We start from the raw sequence: 16,068 nt of genomic DNA on the forward strand, positions 1-16,068 counted from the left end.
TTAAAGCTTAATCTCATGTCTCAGTAAGCCTTACACTAGAAAATATGTATATAATCAGCATTCCTTTTTGCTTACTGTGATGACTTCTGGATAATCTACAGATGGCTATCCTGCTGCTTTTGATTCCCTGGTACGCACGCACATATGTCCGGTCATGCATGTCTAATCTCGCACTGCAGTTTAGCATATTGCACGGCCCACCAAATATTTAGGACCTTACATTTATATAGCTGCTGCGATGGGCTGATTCTGTGGGATTGTATTAGAAACTGAATTGCATTTAACTACACTGCAGATTTGAGACTCTGAAAACCAGATATCTGACTGCACGTTAATGTTTAAATGCATGTTAGTAGAAAGATGTCATGTGTGCATCTCCTGTTGTTGGGCTATTCTTGCAGAATAAGAGCAAAATCCTAGGACTTCTTAAGTAAAAAGTCTTAAAAGATAGGGTTGTTCTGCCATTACAATGCACACTGAGTGTAGCAGTGAGATGACTGGAAGCAGAGGAGTGGGTGGGATGGCATGCAGAGACCAACACTCTATTGTTGCACTCCTCAGTCAGCAGCTTGTTCTCCTTCCCACCCAACGCTCACCTCCGCCCGATGCTTTCTGACCTGATGGGTGGAGACTGTCTCAACTTGGGGAAACCTTGACATACATATTTAAAAAAAAAATGTTTTGAGGTGACGGCAGTTTAAAATCATGAAAATATATTTTCATAAATTGTTTAATATGTTGAAGCACTTAACAAATGCAAGTGTATTTCTACAGCACTATATCAACACTGGAGCCTTTGTCCCCGTAGAAGCTGTCCAACTGGTTGGGCCGGCCATGGAGAGCACGGACACATTACAGGAGTGGTTTACCTACAAACACTCACACAGGCAGCTCCCTATTGAAAAGCTCACATTCATGTCAATGGGTGTTTAGTCATAGTGAAGCCCGTCTTTGTGAAGCCTCATGGACCCAAGGGAGGCCCTGCTGCTTTCCATTGTGTGAGTGATAATGACACCCAGCTGCAAATCCTTTTGATAAACCAATAGTCAGAAAATCACTGGTAAATATTGACTTATCTCAAAGACGTGTTAAGTGACGATGACTCAAGTACCAGCTAAATGAGGTCCTAAAAAAAGCCTGGAAAACGAAATGAGATGATTCATACAAAAATGATGATTATCCGTGGTGTTGTTTTAAGAAGCGGAACACCAAACCTGTTATAATAAAATCTCACGAATGGAAATATAAAACTCAACCACAGAAACAATTGATCTGTTTTTGGTTTTACTATTATACAAAGGGTGAGACCGTTTCCTCCTAGAACAACTAGTACTTTGATGAACAAGTGTAGCCTGTCTGAATCGAAACCTGCTATTTTCCCTGAATAGTTATATCTTATGTAATTTATTAACACCTGTGTTTTCTTTACATTTCCCTGAGCATTTGAGTGAGTTTAGCTGCATTTCCAAGCTGCCTGCTCAGTAACTTTCCTCCTGCTCACCCCGAATCCTTGTGGATGACCAAGTTTGGAGTTTATAACTTGGCTATCTGAAATGAAAACCAGGAGGAATGTTCCTCCTAACCAACTCCTTTCTAACCTATTCACCTCAAATTATGTACACGGATGCCTGCGAAGCCTTTTGTGTCACCCCCATTATTTTCAGAAGTGAGTTGTATGTCTGTGACAATCAGTTCATGAGTGAACATGACACTGTGTGTCCTATAGCAGCACTCGCTTATTAATCATTAGGCGTTAGAGTCTCTCAAATGTACTTTTTAACCCAATTGACAGTTTTCTAACATCTACGTTGCAAGAAACATGTAACATATAATTTAAATTGACATGTACATGGCAGACAATGCCCAACCAGAAACCTCAATGTGACTGTGACTACATTCAGCTAAAAACCAGTAATTACCGGCTAACGGAAACCCTGCTATCTATATGTCCTGCTTGCTTGCAATGTCCCTTTATGTATTTGTACACTACTGATTCCATTGCTTTTAACAACTGTATGTCCTTTTCCAATCTTTAAACTGCCCTCCACATAATTTTCATTATCTCCAGAGATGGTTCATGCTACCAAGGAAGTAGTGTTGTCCAATTGATATTGGTCCCAAGAAACCTTTAGGCAGAGGGTTTGTATTACCCATAGTTGATTGGTCCTCACCCTATTGTCATGTTTGACAGTAAGTGGTGTAGTAATGCGTATTTCTGTAGGCAGACCCGGAAGTTAGCATGGCATGGGATTTGTCCAATGGAGTTTGGATTATTGCAGAAAATAAGAACTGCAGCAAACACACATTAATGATATTTAAATGCTTTGTTCAGCAGGATATTCTCCACATATTGACACCACTTTTATAATAGGGAAATGGAACTAAAAGTAACAAAAACAAAGTATGTTTTTAGTCTGGAAGCTACAGGAGAATGGGCTTGTCTAACAAAAACTGAGTAGCCTTGTGTGCCACATTGTTTTGGGCTTGTGCTGTTGAAATACCAGAACCTTTACCATCAAGTTGGTGCATGTCATTCCGTGGCCTTTTATGGTTCTTGTGAACAGCTGTATATTGGTAGGAACATTGCACAAGAGCTATTGTTATGTTACCAAAGAGTTGCCTTTGGGAAGGGTGTTTCTTTAGTTCCATCCAATTCAGTGCAACCATTTTGTGGTACAGTATTGCAATATATTGGTCGACTCCTTCCGACACACATCTCTTACCACAGTCACATGTCTGTCATGCCACCTCAATGTGCAGTAACAGAATGCTTAATATATAGACAGAAAACATATTTTGTATTCTCTATTGTAAATATGGAACTTCTTCTTTCCCATGAATCTGTTGCCTTATCTCGTATCTCTCTATTCTCAGTGTTGTGGCTCGTCTAGTATTAATATGACTCGGCAGCATTGTAACTAGTAACCTGTTTACTATACTTGCCAAGTAGATTGATACTGCTACTTAGTACTACAAGTTCTCAAACATGTTCTGTCTGAACCCTTTAAAGCAGGGGTGGGGTACCTTTTTCCTCTCAAGGGCCATTTCAATTTTTTCAACATCCTCCGAGGGCCCTGCAAATTATTGACCTCTGCTTAAAAACACTAAGATCACAGCCCATTCATTTCACCTTTCTTTCATGCTGTGCAAAGAAAAAGCGACCTCTTAATCCAGATATCTCACCATGACTCGCGCATGCATTCACGTGCACGGTTGTGACATGACCACCAAAACAGAAAGATGATTTAAGTGGGGGTGGGGGGACCTAACCTCCTCTAGGGGGGTCCGGTCCCCCGGGAAGATTTATTTTTAAATGTTGAAGTTAAAAGCATCAATCTGGTGCACTTTGAGAGTAACATTAGGAGATGGATACATCCCTCAACACCCATATGAAACAGAGCTGGAAGCAGATTTTTTATTTTTTTGAATGGATATTTTACAAATCACTCCCCTTTCAAACTGTATTCTTGTTTATTAAGAACAACTTTTTTTACTGTCATATAGTATTTTATACTCGTTTACTTTATTCTCTTATTTTTTGATCATATAAAGATGTGCCTTTACCTCACTGGTTGTGGAAAAAGCTTCTTTTATTCATTAGCATAGCTAGCTAACCAGATGCTAATAACAACAAAGTTAATGACGGTATGATCAGAATGACAGATGAACAGATGCCACTGGGCTTTCAACTAAAGACACAGCCACGCAAAAACTATGTTGTCTCGCCTCAATCCTGCGGTTCTCCTTGCACCCATCCTGCAGCCACAAGGATCTCACACGCACACCCAGCCCTCTTATCAGACAGAGAAACAGAGCCTAAATACCCACACTCTAATCAGCACAACAAGACACAGGTGAGGGGGGAGGAGACAACACAGGACACCAGGTGCACACAATCATCAGCCACAGACGACATATACTGTGCAATCACGCTAATAAAGTGCCATATCACCCGGCCTGAAGCCGTCAGTCCATAGCGACGAAGTTCCCTTCGTCACACCCACCCCTGCTTTAAAGCAAATGCAGGTCAACTACTGACACACCTAGTGCAAGCACATTTCTGCTCATCTGTGTTGTTTGGTATGAATGTTACTTCTTGTGGCCTTGTTTTCTTAATTGACATTATGGTTAGGCGATTTAATTATATATAATGTGTGACAATATAGTTAGTTGTGTCAGACATGTTAACATACCTGCTTATCTTTTTATTGTATATGTCTTGGTGTAGAGGACCAAGACATTCATTATTACAAACCAATAAGCCTGACTGTTTCAGGGCAAGGTTGGAGTTTTTCAATGTTTTTTTCTTCAATTTGATAACGTAGGCTGCGTTGATTTTAAAGCAGCAACAAGCAACTATTTCCCCCGTCAAATAGTTGCTTGGTTGGTAAAACAAACATAAGAAAATAATGAAACATTTCCATTACAATTGACCTAAGCCAGAGCCATTACATTTCCCAACAATATTCAACGTATATAAGTACAACCCCGAGAAAAGCAACAAATCCACTCATTTGAGAAACTACAACGAGAGAAAAAGTGATAATTAACAATGTTAGTCTCTCAATCAACTAATCAATTCATTGACTCATATTTTCAGCAGTCCTTGATTTGCTCAAAGTAAAGTTGTGATTTCAGCAGAGATATCACACTCATGCCCCTTTCACACCAACGCGTTTTCAGCTCCGGCTCGGAGCTGGAGCTGAAAAGTGCCGTTTTTTCCAGTTCACACCGCAACGGTGCCGCCTCTTAGCTCCGGAATCCGGTTCACTTCCAGCTCCAAAAAATGGTCGGTCTAGAGGCAAGAGCTTTGGAGCTAAGAGGTGACGTCGCTTACGTCTCTCTTACGTCGAGGCGTGCAGGAAACTAAACCCACCTCCCCTGAACATGGGTCGACTGTTATGCCTGCCTACAAGCAGTAGTGCCTATAAACACACTTTATAAAGTCAGGCAACAGTAACCAGGCTTCGTGTGATTCTGTTTATTTGTGCCTTACTTTGACCATCCGTTCACTGTTATCGATCATTGTGGAGAGAGGCAGACGTGTTGTTTTGTATTATTGCAGCTATCGGATGCAAGTAGTCAGTTTAGCTTCGGTTGCTATGCCAACATCACCCGTTTTATACCAGAGAAACTTTCATAACAGCGTTGTGATACCAAACAGTGTCAATTCAGACTGACACACATTCACTTAGGCTAAGGGAACTGGGGATATGCATCAGCTGCTTGTGTGAGTCGGACAGTGAATGCTTTAGAGCGGCCGCTGCAGTGTGAGCTAACCGGGAGCTAACGGGAGAATACACTCCTGTGGAAGAGCAGCCAGCACTGCAGCGGTCGGTAAATGCTGCAGAAACACATTAATAAACAATGAACCACGGCACTCTGGAGAAAAGCATAAGGTTGGAGAAGTCGTTATTTAATTTAATCTGGCTTCGTGTGATTAAAAGCAACACGATCATCGACCCGACGCAGTTGTTGTTGTTGTTGTGAGCGCCGTAACGCCGTTGGGGAGCAAATCAGCGATGTAAACGGTGACGTCATGACGCAGCAGCAGCGGCAGCACCAGTCGGGCTCTGGGCGGTGTGAACAGAGCGGGAGCAGAAAAGCTCGAGCTCGGAGCTAGAAAGGGAAAAGCGCTGGTGTGAAAGCCGCATTACACTTCAACATGTTATTAATAATAACATAACAACTTGGAATGTTCTTATCCTCTTCCTGTTTTTGTTTGGATCGTGCTTGGAGTTATCTTTAACTTTTTTGTTGTTGTTGTATTGCCATAAATCAAAGCTAGATAATGGCTGGGCCGCCTGCCAACGCTCGAGTTGTCTTCCAAAGTAGTATGCTATGCCTGTGAATATGCACCATGCAGCCCTTTGTAATCTCAACATGTGTTATGTATCCCCTCGGAACTCTTGGATTTCCTGAATCTCCCTTCCTCAGAAAAATAGGAAAAAATCCTTCAATACCCATGCCGTTATCCACATTGTGTGCTGTCCACAGAGAGAAGGGTTTCTATGTATGCAGGAAGGGATCAATGAGTAGGTATTGTTTCTGAATGTTCTCTCATACGCCCCTGAAAGCACATCCAGGAACCAGTAATCAGTCAGCTGAGGTGTGTCTAAACATGCATATCAACATGGAGAGTGGAGGAGAACATTCCTGCAGACCTTCTTACTTATGGTTGGTTGTTTTAGTTAGCCTGGATAAATGTATATGTTTTCATAGACAGGTGCAGTGATGTTGAGGCAGCTGCGGAAGTTGGGGCATCGCAAGGTGTCCTTCATCAAAAAGTAAAAAGCAACATTTTGCCGTTGGATTTCGGGATATTGCAGAAAACAAGATCTTTGGCAAACACACGTTTTATTTTACTTAAACATTTTCTTGCGCAAGATAATTCCACATATCTACATCACTTATACGGTTTTAGAAACGTAAAGCATTTGCCAGAAATAAAAAGCTAAGGTTCGGCTGTAAACAAAATACATCACGGTCGCATGGCTGCACATCGCGTGATGACGTTAAGAACTTTCGTTTTCTGGGTTTTAGGACTCATTACTGCATCACGCTATCGTCTTATTCTGTTTGTGGTGTATTTGTATATTTATTTATTAACCAGGAACGGTTCACATTAATAAACATTGCCGTTTTCCTCTAAATGCCAACATTCCAGAGTTGGTTAATTTGGCTAACCATGTCATTTGTTTTCCCTCTAAAAACCATATCCCTGACTCATTTGTTTGTCCTCACGCCAACTAAAGGCGTACTCCAAATAGCTTCCCAATGACTAAACCTATGAATACAACATGTCAAGTGTTTCTCATAAAACTCTGTCGTGAGTACTTTTCCTCTGAATATTAGCAGGAAACGCAGTCAGATTGCAGTTGCTGTGTCTCAGCTTTTCCGTGTTTGTTTGCCAGTGTGTTTTCATATCATCTCTAAGCTTTCCTCTCGAAGCACCTTCATCTTAAAACGGCCAAAATGTTCCCGTGTTCCCATTCACCAGAAAAGCCAGCTGATAAAAATAGCAGAAGCTGACCTCAGGGCTTTCTGTTGTGTTGATTACACAACCATTTTCATTCTCTCCAGAGATGGTTCATGCCACCAAGGAAGTAGTGCTTTCACATTGATATTGGTCCCAAGAGACCTATCGGCAGAGGGTTTGTGTTGCCCATAGTTGATTGGATCAGCCTAGGGCAGGTTATTACAAATTAGCGGAACTAATGTGGTTCCTCCAACCATACAGCACCATACTGTACTATTCCTAAATACTTTCCAAGAGGAGCCATACTCACATGTAGCTGTGTACTGTGAGTCACGCCTGCAGAGAATGTCACGGCATGACGTGTGACTGAATGAGGGTTTAGAAAGTGTCATGAGGTAAATGCAAACTAGATCCTGTTGATGTTGAGTTGACACATCCTGGACAAAATATAGAGTTTAATTAACATGTTCTAATGTAAATACCACTTGCGCAGGAAGTACTTTCAAGAGATTGATGAGACAAAATGTGTATGTTCCAGTAGAGTTAGTTAGAGTTTTAAAGAACAACAGGCCACTGCCTTATGACACTGCCACTCAAAGCAAGCTGCCATCCATTAATACTAAACAATTGACTCTGATCTACTGTCGGTTTCAGGTTTTGATCCTTGAAGGGGGTGGAACGTTTTTTTACTCCTCTCTGTCATGCTCTCTCCTACAGCCGCCATTACATGATATGCAAATTAGGCGATGACGTTAGGGACTTCTGGCGACTTTCCGGACAGCCAATAGATACTTTCCTTACTATGGAGTTGGCAACACTGTGGAGCAGGCCCTTACATTCCCTTTTTCAGGAATAACCTGGTGGCATGACCCTCCTACACTAAAACAGCATGGTTGTTCTCAGTGCACAAAGGGCAGCTAAAAGTTGGGCTGCTTGTTACTTTTGTCTTGTTTCATTGAGTAGTACAAGGCTCTGATGGAGTGTTCTTTTTCCCTTTCGTGGTTTACTGTCTCATAGTGTACACCCTATATTTTTGTACAGTATGTAATCCTATTGTGTTAAAATACGCATTTGTGGTGGAGTGTGTTGTTGGTGTATGGTTGTTTTTAATGTGTTTACACTCAGTGGTGTTGTGCTGACGGCAGTACAAAGCCTGCGCTCAGTGTTCCAGAGCATCGGGGCTGAAAAACAGAGCTCAGCATTCACTCGGTCAGTGGACAGTGGGCAGCTGGGTGGCTCAGTAGCCCTGGCAGTGGTATGCCAGGAGCTGCTGAACCCTACTGACTGCCTACTCGCACACAACAGCTGCTGCTGAAATGGCAGCCCAATTGCTGGTGCTCAGTTCTTATTGCAGTGGACGCAGGTTCGAATCCGGGCTGCATCACATCCTCCATCTCCTCCTTTCAAATCTAGCTCTCTAATAAAGTCTAAAAATAAATATAAAAAAAACTGTCTTAACTAGGGCTGTTTTAATATAACGTTTTAGTATCGCAGGACGTACGTGGTTTGCAAATAATAAGTCCGCTTCAGCAATCCAAAAAGTTAATAAATAAATGGGCATAGCATCCGTGTCACACTGCTAGAACTTGGACATTTATGCGATGGCTGCTGGAATAAAGCTGTATATAAACCAGCTGACATTGCAAATCATACTGCAATGGCATTATCAGTCATAATAATCCCAACTAGTTAGATCGTTTTTTCCAAATGGTGCAGCTCTGATTTAAGATCACTAGTCATACAAATTAGGGCTGCACGATATTGAAAAAAACTGACATTGCGGTTTTTTGTTCCCCTGCGATATATTTTGCGGTTTTTTAACCTGTTAAGCCCCAAGGTCCCGGCGGGTACTTTACTTTTTTTTTCACGACACTGTGTCTCAGGGGATCTTAATATTTAAGAACCTATGAATGTGTTATACCAGATTAACGGAAATAATCTCAGCTAATTGACGATACAAACCATTTTTACCAAAACAAAACACAAGTTTCATAAGAAACATCTAAATGGCCCCTGAGCGAAAAATGCTAACGGGGTTTGACACAGAACTCAAGATAAAAGTACCCTTATTACTCATCGTAGCTGCACATACAAGATATCCGATTAAAGCTGAGGTTCCACAGATTATTTAGGTATATAGTAACATCACTGAGTGATCCGGACTCGCGACAGGGGAAGCAAACACATACATCACAACACGTACCTTTACGGAGCTTCTAGGGGAGATCGTCTCACCGTAGCTGTCAATCTGATCAAAAGACGTGTTCAATGGCATTAAAACGAGAAAAAACGCGGCTGAATCGTTTAATCCATAGGTTGATAATGTATCTGTGGCTTTGAAGCAATTGTTTATAATCCATAATTTCATTTTTATGTAAAAATCGGAGCACAAAAGTTAGCTGCTAATGGTAGCCACCAGAGTGGCTGCTGCTTCCGGTCTTGGCTATGCGCAAGCCCGCCTTAACCTGCCATCAGGCCCTGGTAGGCCCCCTATTTAAACAACAAGTCATTTATAGCCTCGGCAGGCTCTGTGATCGCACTTCTCCACTCTGCTCTACGCGCGCCTGGTCCTCTCCTCCAGATGAGTGACGTATCGGGCCTCCCTCATGTATTTGTCCGGTTGCCGTTGGCTCCCCTCCACGTAGCAAGTCCTTGTCGTCCTCTCCATCTCCTCCAACAGATAATGTTCCTCCTGTCTGTTTTTCCTCTCCCGCTACTCCATCGCTATCAGAACCAGACGGCCTACTTGGCTCTGAGGCCCCGCGGCCGGCACCGCTACTGCTCGGTACAGAACTCATCTGTCCTTCCTCCTCATCCTGGCCTGCAGGTTTAAAATAACCTGTAAGCTTCGGCATGTTTTGTAATAGCTGCTTGTCTCGAAACTTCTTTTCCCTCAACAATTTCCTTGTCCGAGCGCCACTCTCAAACTTTTTCTTCTCCGACATTTTCTCCTAAACAACCTTCATCTGTCACTCAATCACTCGCAATTTGAATAAGTCACATGTGAAACATATTCTCATTCCGATTGGCTGTTAAGTGGTGCCCACTGACTGTTACGGAGTCATCTCTGGAATCCATCGATCTGATTGATTAGCGGAGCAAATGATCAAAATAGTATGGAGGGAAGATATTTCCGTTTAGATTACTGGTCTGGGGGAAGCTCACGAGTGTGTGTGTGTGTGTGTGTATACGTGTGTGTTTGTGTAATTTTGCTTTGTGTGTATTGTGTTTGTTTCCCGGGAAAAACACTCACGAGAAACATCGGCTGTTGTTGTGCCTGCTGTGACGTCAAGTTACTCCGTTCTCCGCTTGTAATTATGCCGTTACAAGTTGTATTTATCTTCTGAATTTGCCAAAACAAATGTAATATTCTGAAAGCCAAGACTTTGTTTATTTGAAATCAGATGAAAACAAACTGTAACGGACCCTGCCGTGTTATCTATGATTACTATTAGGGGTGTAACGGCTTACAGAAGTCACGGTTCGGTTCATACCTCGGTTTGGGGGTCACGGTTCGGTACGGGTTCGGTACGGGTTCGGTACGGGTTCGGTACGGGTTCGGTACAACAAGGAAAAGCAAAAAAAAGTCCCAAATGCATAATTTTATTTTGCTGTTATTTATTTTTAACAGTAGTGCAAGTTTTGGTATGAAAATAAAGAACTCTAACATTTGGAATCATTAACTCTATTACACAGTTAAAAACAAACCACAAACAGTAACACACACACACACACACACACACACACACACACACACACACACACACACACACACACACACACACACACACACACACACACACACACACACACACACACACACACACACACACACACACACACACACACACACTCAGGTGGCCATATTATTTATATTGGCTGATGTCAAACTAAAAGGTTAAATAAGCTGTACAACTAAAAAGAATGTCCTGATAATATTAAAATAAATAATAAGAAAGTGTTTCAATCACAATCAATAAAAGGCAATACAGAACTGTATAACATCTCCTGATGTCAACATATAAAATAAATACAAGGATAAAATCTGTACCTTTAGGAGCAATGTCTAACATGTGTAATTAACTTGTGAGTGTGTGAGGCCATTACGCCTAAATAAAGGTACTCGAGCTTTACTCTATTTTCAAGTTGTTCTTCAGAAAGATGAGTTAGTCTACGTTGTCAGCAGTGAGGGCAGATCTGTTGGCGGTAACTATGTCACCTGCCGTCGAGGAAACGCTCTCGCTGGGGACTGAGACTGACTCGGATGTGATTGAGCATGTTTGACGTGTTACCACCAGCATACCACACCGCTGTCGAACAACGCCGACACACCGTCCTCGTCCGATCCACAACTCGCACCCCATCATTGTTGTAGTCCACATGGAACCCCAAATGTTCCCACACACCTGATTTAAAAGAAGCAGGTGGGTTCTAGCTCCTGTGTGTTGTGTGAACTCGCCATAGCAACTAACTTTTCTTCTTCATGTATTGTGTTCGTTTTGTTGTGTTTTGTTCTTGTTCTTCATTTGTTATTTATGGGCGGCTGGCGCAATACCGCCCCCTGGATTATATATAGTGTAATACTGCCCTGAGTGACAGACTTTTTCCCACTCATAAAAAAGGCGCATTCGCCGTGTGACTGCATGTGCCGAACCGTGACGTCCGAACCGTGACGGTACGGGACGAATACGGATACCGTTACAACCCTAATTATTATACACCTTACATTCATAATTTCAGCTTGAGGGAGGGGGTCGGCGCTGTGGAAGTGCAGGGTGGCGAGTGAGAGCTGTCATTTTCCCTTTACAAGCTTCAAAAATGTATTTATCGTGTGATTTTTGAAATAAAAGTTTCATATTCTGAAAGCCAAGACTTTGTTTATCTAATTTTTTTTAAAAACAAATATATATATTTGAATTTTCTTTTTTTACATTTTTTTATTGGCTCATGATAGGCCCCCGATCTCCGTAGGCCCCTGGGCTTCAGCCCACGTCAGCCCGTGCATTAAGGCGGCCCTGGCTATGCGGCAGTCTAATACACACATTACCAAATAAGGAGTGAGAGTGACGCGTAGCCAAAACCGGAAGCAGCAGCAGAAGGTGGCTATCATTAGCAGCTAACTTTTGTGCTCCGATGTTTACATAAAAATGGAATTATGGATTATAAACAATTTCTTCAAAGTCACAGATACATTATTAACCTATGGATCAACCGATTCAGCCGCGTTTTTTCTCGTTTTAATGCCATTCAACACGTCTTTTGATCAGATTGACAGCTACGGTGAGACAATCTCCCCTAAAAGCTCCGTAAAAGGTACGTGTTGTGATGTATGTGTTTGCTTCCCCTGTCGCGAGCTCGGATCGCTTAGATACTATACTTAAGTAATCTGTGGAGTCTCAGCTTTAATCGGATATATTGTATGTGCAGTTTCGATAAGTAATAACCACGTACAGCGACCTTGGGTCCCTTGAAAGGCACTATATAAATACCCTTATTATTATAATAATAATAATAAATGATATCTTTATTTTGAATTCTGTGCTAAAGTGCGTTAGCATTTAAAAAAAAAAAAAAGAATAATCGCGCATGCGCATATCGCGGTTATCGCCATGACACGGTATATCGTTCAGCCCTAATACAAATTAAACATTTGTATTAAACAGTGTTATGCAAATGACCCAATCATTAATAGTGGTTCAAATGTGTTTTGACATTCATGGCACAGTGATCTACATTCTCATGGCTTTCAATTGAGCTTAAAGACATATTGAGCGTTGTCCTGTGCTCCATGGGAAACCAATCCTTTATTCAGACACTCAGCTGACACTAACTCAGCCGACCCTGACAGTCTTTTGAGCATCACTTGTTCTTTCAGTTGATCTCGCAAAGTCGTTCCCTGCTTCACTTTCTCAGGCACGGTCATCTTGTCCGTCTCCATTGATGAAGTGGTAGATTTGCACTGCAACATTCCCCCCAGTCTGTTTTTCCTTCCCTGTTCCTTTTTTTAAATCTCACTATTCACCCAATCGCTCAATCACTTAAAGGCATTCTTTCATGTCTTAGAAACTCAATTCTGGACAGAGTTTCCAAAATGAAGGAAATCGCTGTTGGGTTTTTCAGGAAGGATATACGATATAAGAGACTCAGACCACCTCAGAGTTAGCATCATCTCCAGCCCACATTATCACAGACATCAGTGAGTTTGCTGTTGAGTCTAGCCTGGTCTCTAGACTTTGCTGCAACCATGCAACATCTGCTCCAATATGTAAGAACTGTGACTATAAAGAAAAGTAAGAATGCTGCCAGCCAAGGCCCTGTGTGTTGCTTTCATGAGAACACTTCCTTTGGAGGCACAGTGTGACCCGTGGGCACAGCAGCTCTTGTTGTGTATTAAGCCCTTTATTGTAAAGGAATTAAAAAGTGCTTTAGTTAAATGTGGGCCAGTGAGAAGTTTGGAATGGTGCAAAGGAAAAGGAGCCTTTGTTGTGGTCTCTCACTTGATTGCAGCAGCTATTCTCTGCCCACCTGTTCACATTCTCCAGTCACTCTTGGCTCAATACTTGCATTCTTATCGAGTATGCAAACTGTTTTCTAATAACTGTTATATAAGCTGGAATTACATGCTTACAGCTTATAGGGATTTACATGTTTCCCATGCTGCAAAGTGCTACGGGTCAGCTGTGAACCTGCATTTGAACAACCATTAAAGAGGAAATATTCTGCTCTTTTACAGGTTAATATTAGTATTAAGTTTCTCCACTGTGACATGTTGACATGTTTAATGTCAAAAAGCTCTTTCTTTTCACCCTCTGTCTGAAATCAGAGCCCAGTCTGCTCTGATTGGTTAGCTGTCTGGCTCTCTTGGGATTGGTCAACTGCTTACAGATGTGTTGGAAATGTCCCGCCTCTAAGCAAATGCATGTGCAAAGTGTTGGAGTGCTAGCCAATAGAAGCGTAAATGATAAAAAGTGATGTTGTCACTATGTGGCGGAAGAAAACACAGGCGTCCAATGGAGGCGTTTCAGGCCGGGGGCGGAGTGTGTGGGAGAGAAAGTCCCTCTGGAGGGAACACATGGATTTGAGCCTTTGCAGACCATTTACATGCACAGAAAGCTATGTTACACACTACAGGAAAGGGACACACCCTAACCACAATATGACCTCTTCAAAGGTCACCTGTCACTATGTAAAATCCTCTTCTTCATGTCTCTTCTACATCAACATGTGTCCCCTCTTCTGCATGTCTCTTCTACATCAACATGTGTCCCCTCTTCTCCATGTCTCTTCTACATCAACATGTGTCCCCTCTTCTGCATGTCTCTTCTACATCAACATGTGTCCCCTCTTCTCCATGTCTCTTCTACATCAACATGTGTCCCCTCTTCTGCATGTCTCTTCTACATCAACATGTGTCCCCTCTTCTGCATGTCTCTTCTACATCAACATGTGTCCCCTCTTCTTCATGTCTCTTCTACATCAACATGTGTCCCCTCTTCTGCATGTCTCTTCTACATCAACATGTGTCCCCTCTTCTGCATGTCTCTTCTACATCAACATGTGTCCCCTCTTCTGCATGTCTCTTCTACATCAACATGTGTCCCCTCTTCTTCATGTCTCTTCTACATCAACATGTGTCCCCTCTTCTCCATGTCTCTTCTACATCAACATGTGTCCCCTCTTCTCCATGTCTCTTCTACATCAACATGTGTCCCCTCTTCTCCATGTCTCTTCTACATCAACATGTGTCCCCTCTTCTTCATGTCTCTTCTACATCAACATGTGTCCCCTCTTCTCCATGTCTCTTCTACATCAACATGTGTCCCCTCTTCTCCATGTCTCTTCTACATCAACATGTGTCCCCTCTTCTTCATGTCTCTTCTACATCAACATGTGTCCCCTCTTCTTCATGTCTCTTCTACATCAACATGTGTCCCCTCTTCTCCATGTCTCTTCTACATCAACATGTGTCCCCTCTTCTCCATGTCTCTTCTACATCAACATGTGTCCCCTCTTCTTCATGTCTCTTCTACATCAACATGTGTCCCCCTCTGAAAGTTTCAGGAAAAAAGACCCCCTCTCTTTTTGTCCTGATCCATTTCTATAAAAACATGTCTGAAAATGAGCTGATCAGATTTTGGCCACTTTATGATGTCATAACGATGTGTTGTCTTGTGTAACCATTAGCCAATCACCAACCAAGGTAACCCCCCCCCCCCCCTTATCACCTGAATCTCCTCTAGAGCACCATTGAGTTCTTTGTAACCAAATGTCTCTCAGAGGGGCGTGGGGAGGGGCTCCTTATTTTCATCTAAAGTAACAGACAGAGAATCAGCACTTTGGAAACAGGGCTGAAACAGAGGGGATTATGGGTAATGCTGCAATGCATGATCGGTTTGGTGTTTGGAGCCAAACACTTCAGAGACATGTTTTGTGTATAACTGAGACCTGTAATATATTGATGAAAAACAGTATAATTGGGGACCTTTAAGTAAACAAAGCTTGCATTGCTCGCTACATTTGGTTTGCTACTTTGCTGCTCTGTAGAAAAGAGATTCTTATTGTCTGCCCTCAGCACAGCATGGAAAGGAAGCTATTGAAACCTTTTTAACTTTTCTCTTTGAGAATGAAACTGAATACCTAAAAGATATCCTCCCAGATTAAAAACCTGTGTGTGAGCTGACAATTCTGCTTCCTTTTCTTTTTCAGGCGTATGAACGCCGGTTCCCCACCTGTCACCTGATCCCTATGTTTGTGGCGAGTGACGTGGTGGAAGAGGAGACCAATGAGGACGGCTCCACCACCCGAGTGCAGCGCCGCTGCGCCCTGGATGTTGACGCCCCGCGCCTGCTCAAAAGGGTACGATGCACATACGATCGTCAGCTAATGGGCATCTCAATTATAGCATTGTATAAGGGGTTTTCTTTTCTTCAAATTGAATACAGGCAAGAGATACACAAAAAGGACACACCAGTATGATAAGATGACAATACCAGCTGACGCACACAAAACAACCTTCTTTTTTTTATTTTTTATTCTTTATTTATTTGGGGTCACATTATAATACAAGTACAGTTTTTCAAATCATATAT

The 16,068-nt window shown here is 42.2% G+C and overlaps 1 protein-coding gene across 1 annotated transcript in view; it reads left to right on the forward strand.

The window, feature by feature from the left end:
• Positions 1-16,068, forward strand: part of LOC117456338 (SEC14-like protein 1) — a 48,762-nt gene that overhangs the window by 14,085 nt on the left and 18,609 nt on the right. The window contains exon 3 of the mRNA XM_034096546.1: positions 15,686-15,835. Within this exon, the coding sequence (XP_033952437.1) occupies positions 15,686-15,835 (150 nt within the window). The remainder of the gene's footprint in view (positions 1-15,685; positions 15,836-16,068) is intronic.

Source organism: Pseudochaenichthys georgianus, chromosome 1 (genome assembly GCF_902827115.2).
Source record: "Pseudochaenichthys georgianus chromosome 1, fPseGeo1.2, whole genome shotgun sequence".
Classification (NCBI taxonomy): domain Eukaryota; kingdom Metazoa; phylum Chordata; class Actinopteri; order Perciformes; family Channichthyidae; genus Pseudochaenichthys; species Pseudochaenichthys georgianus.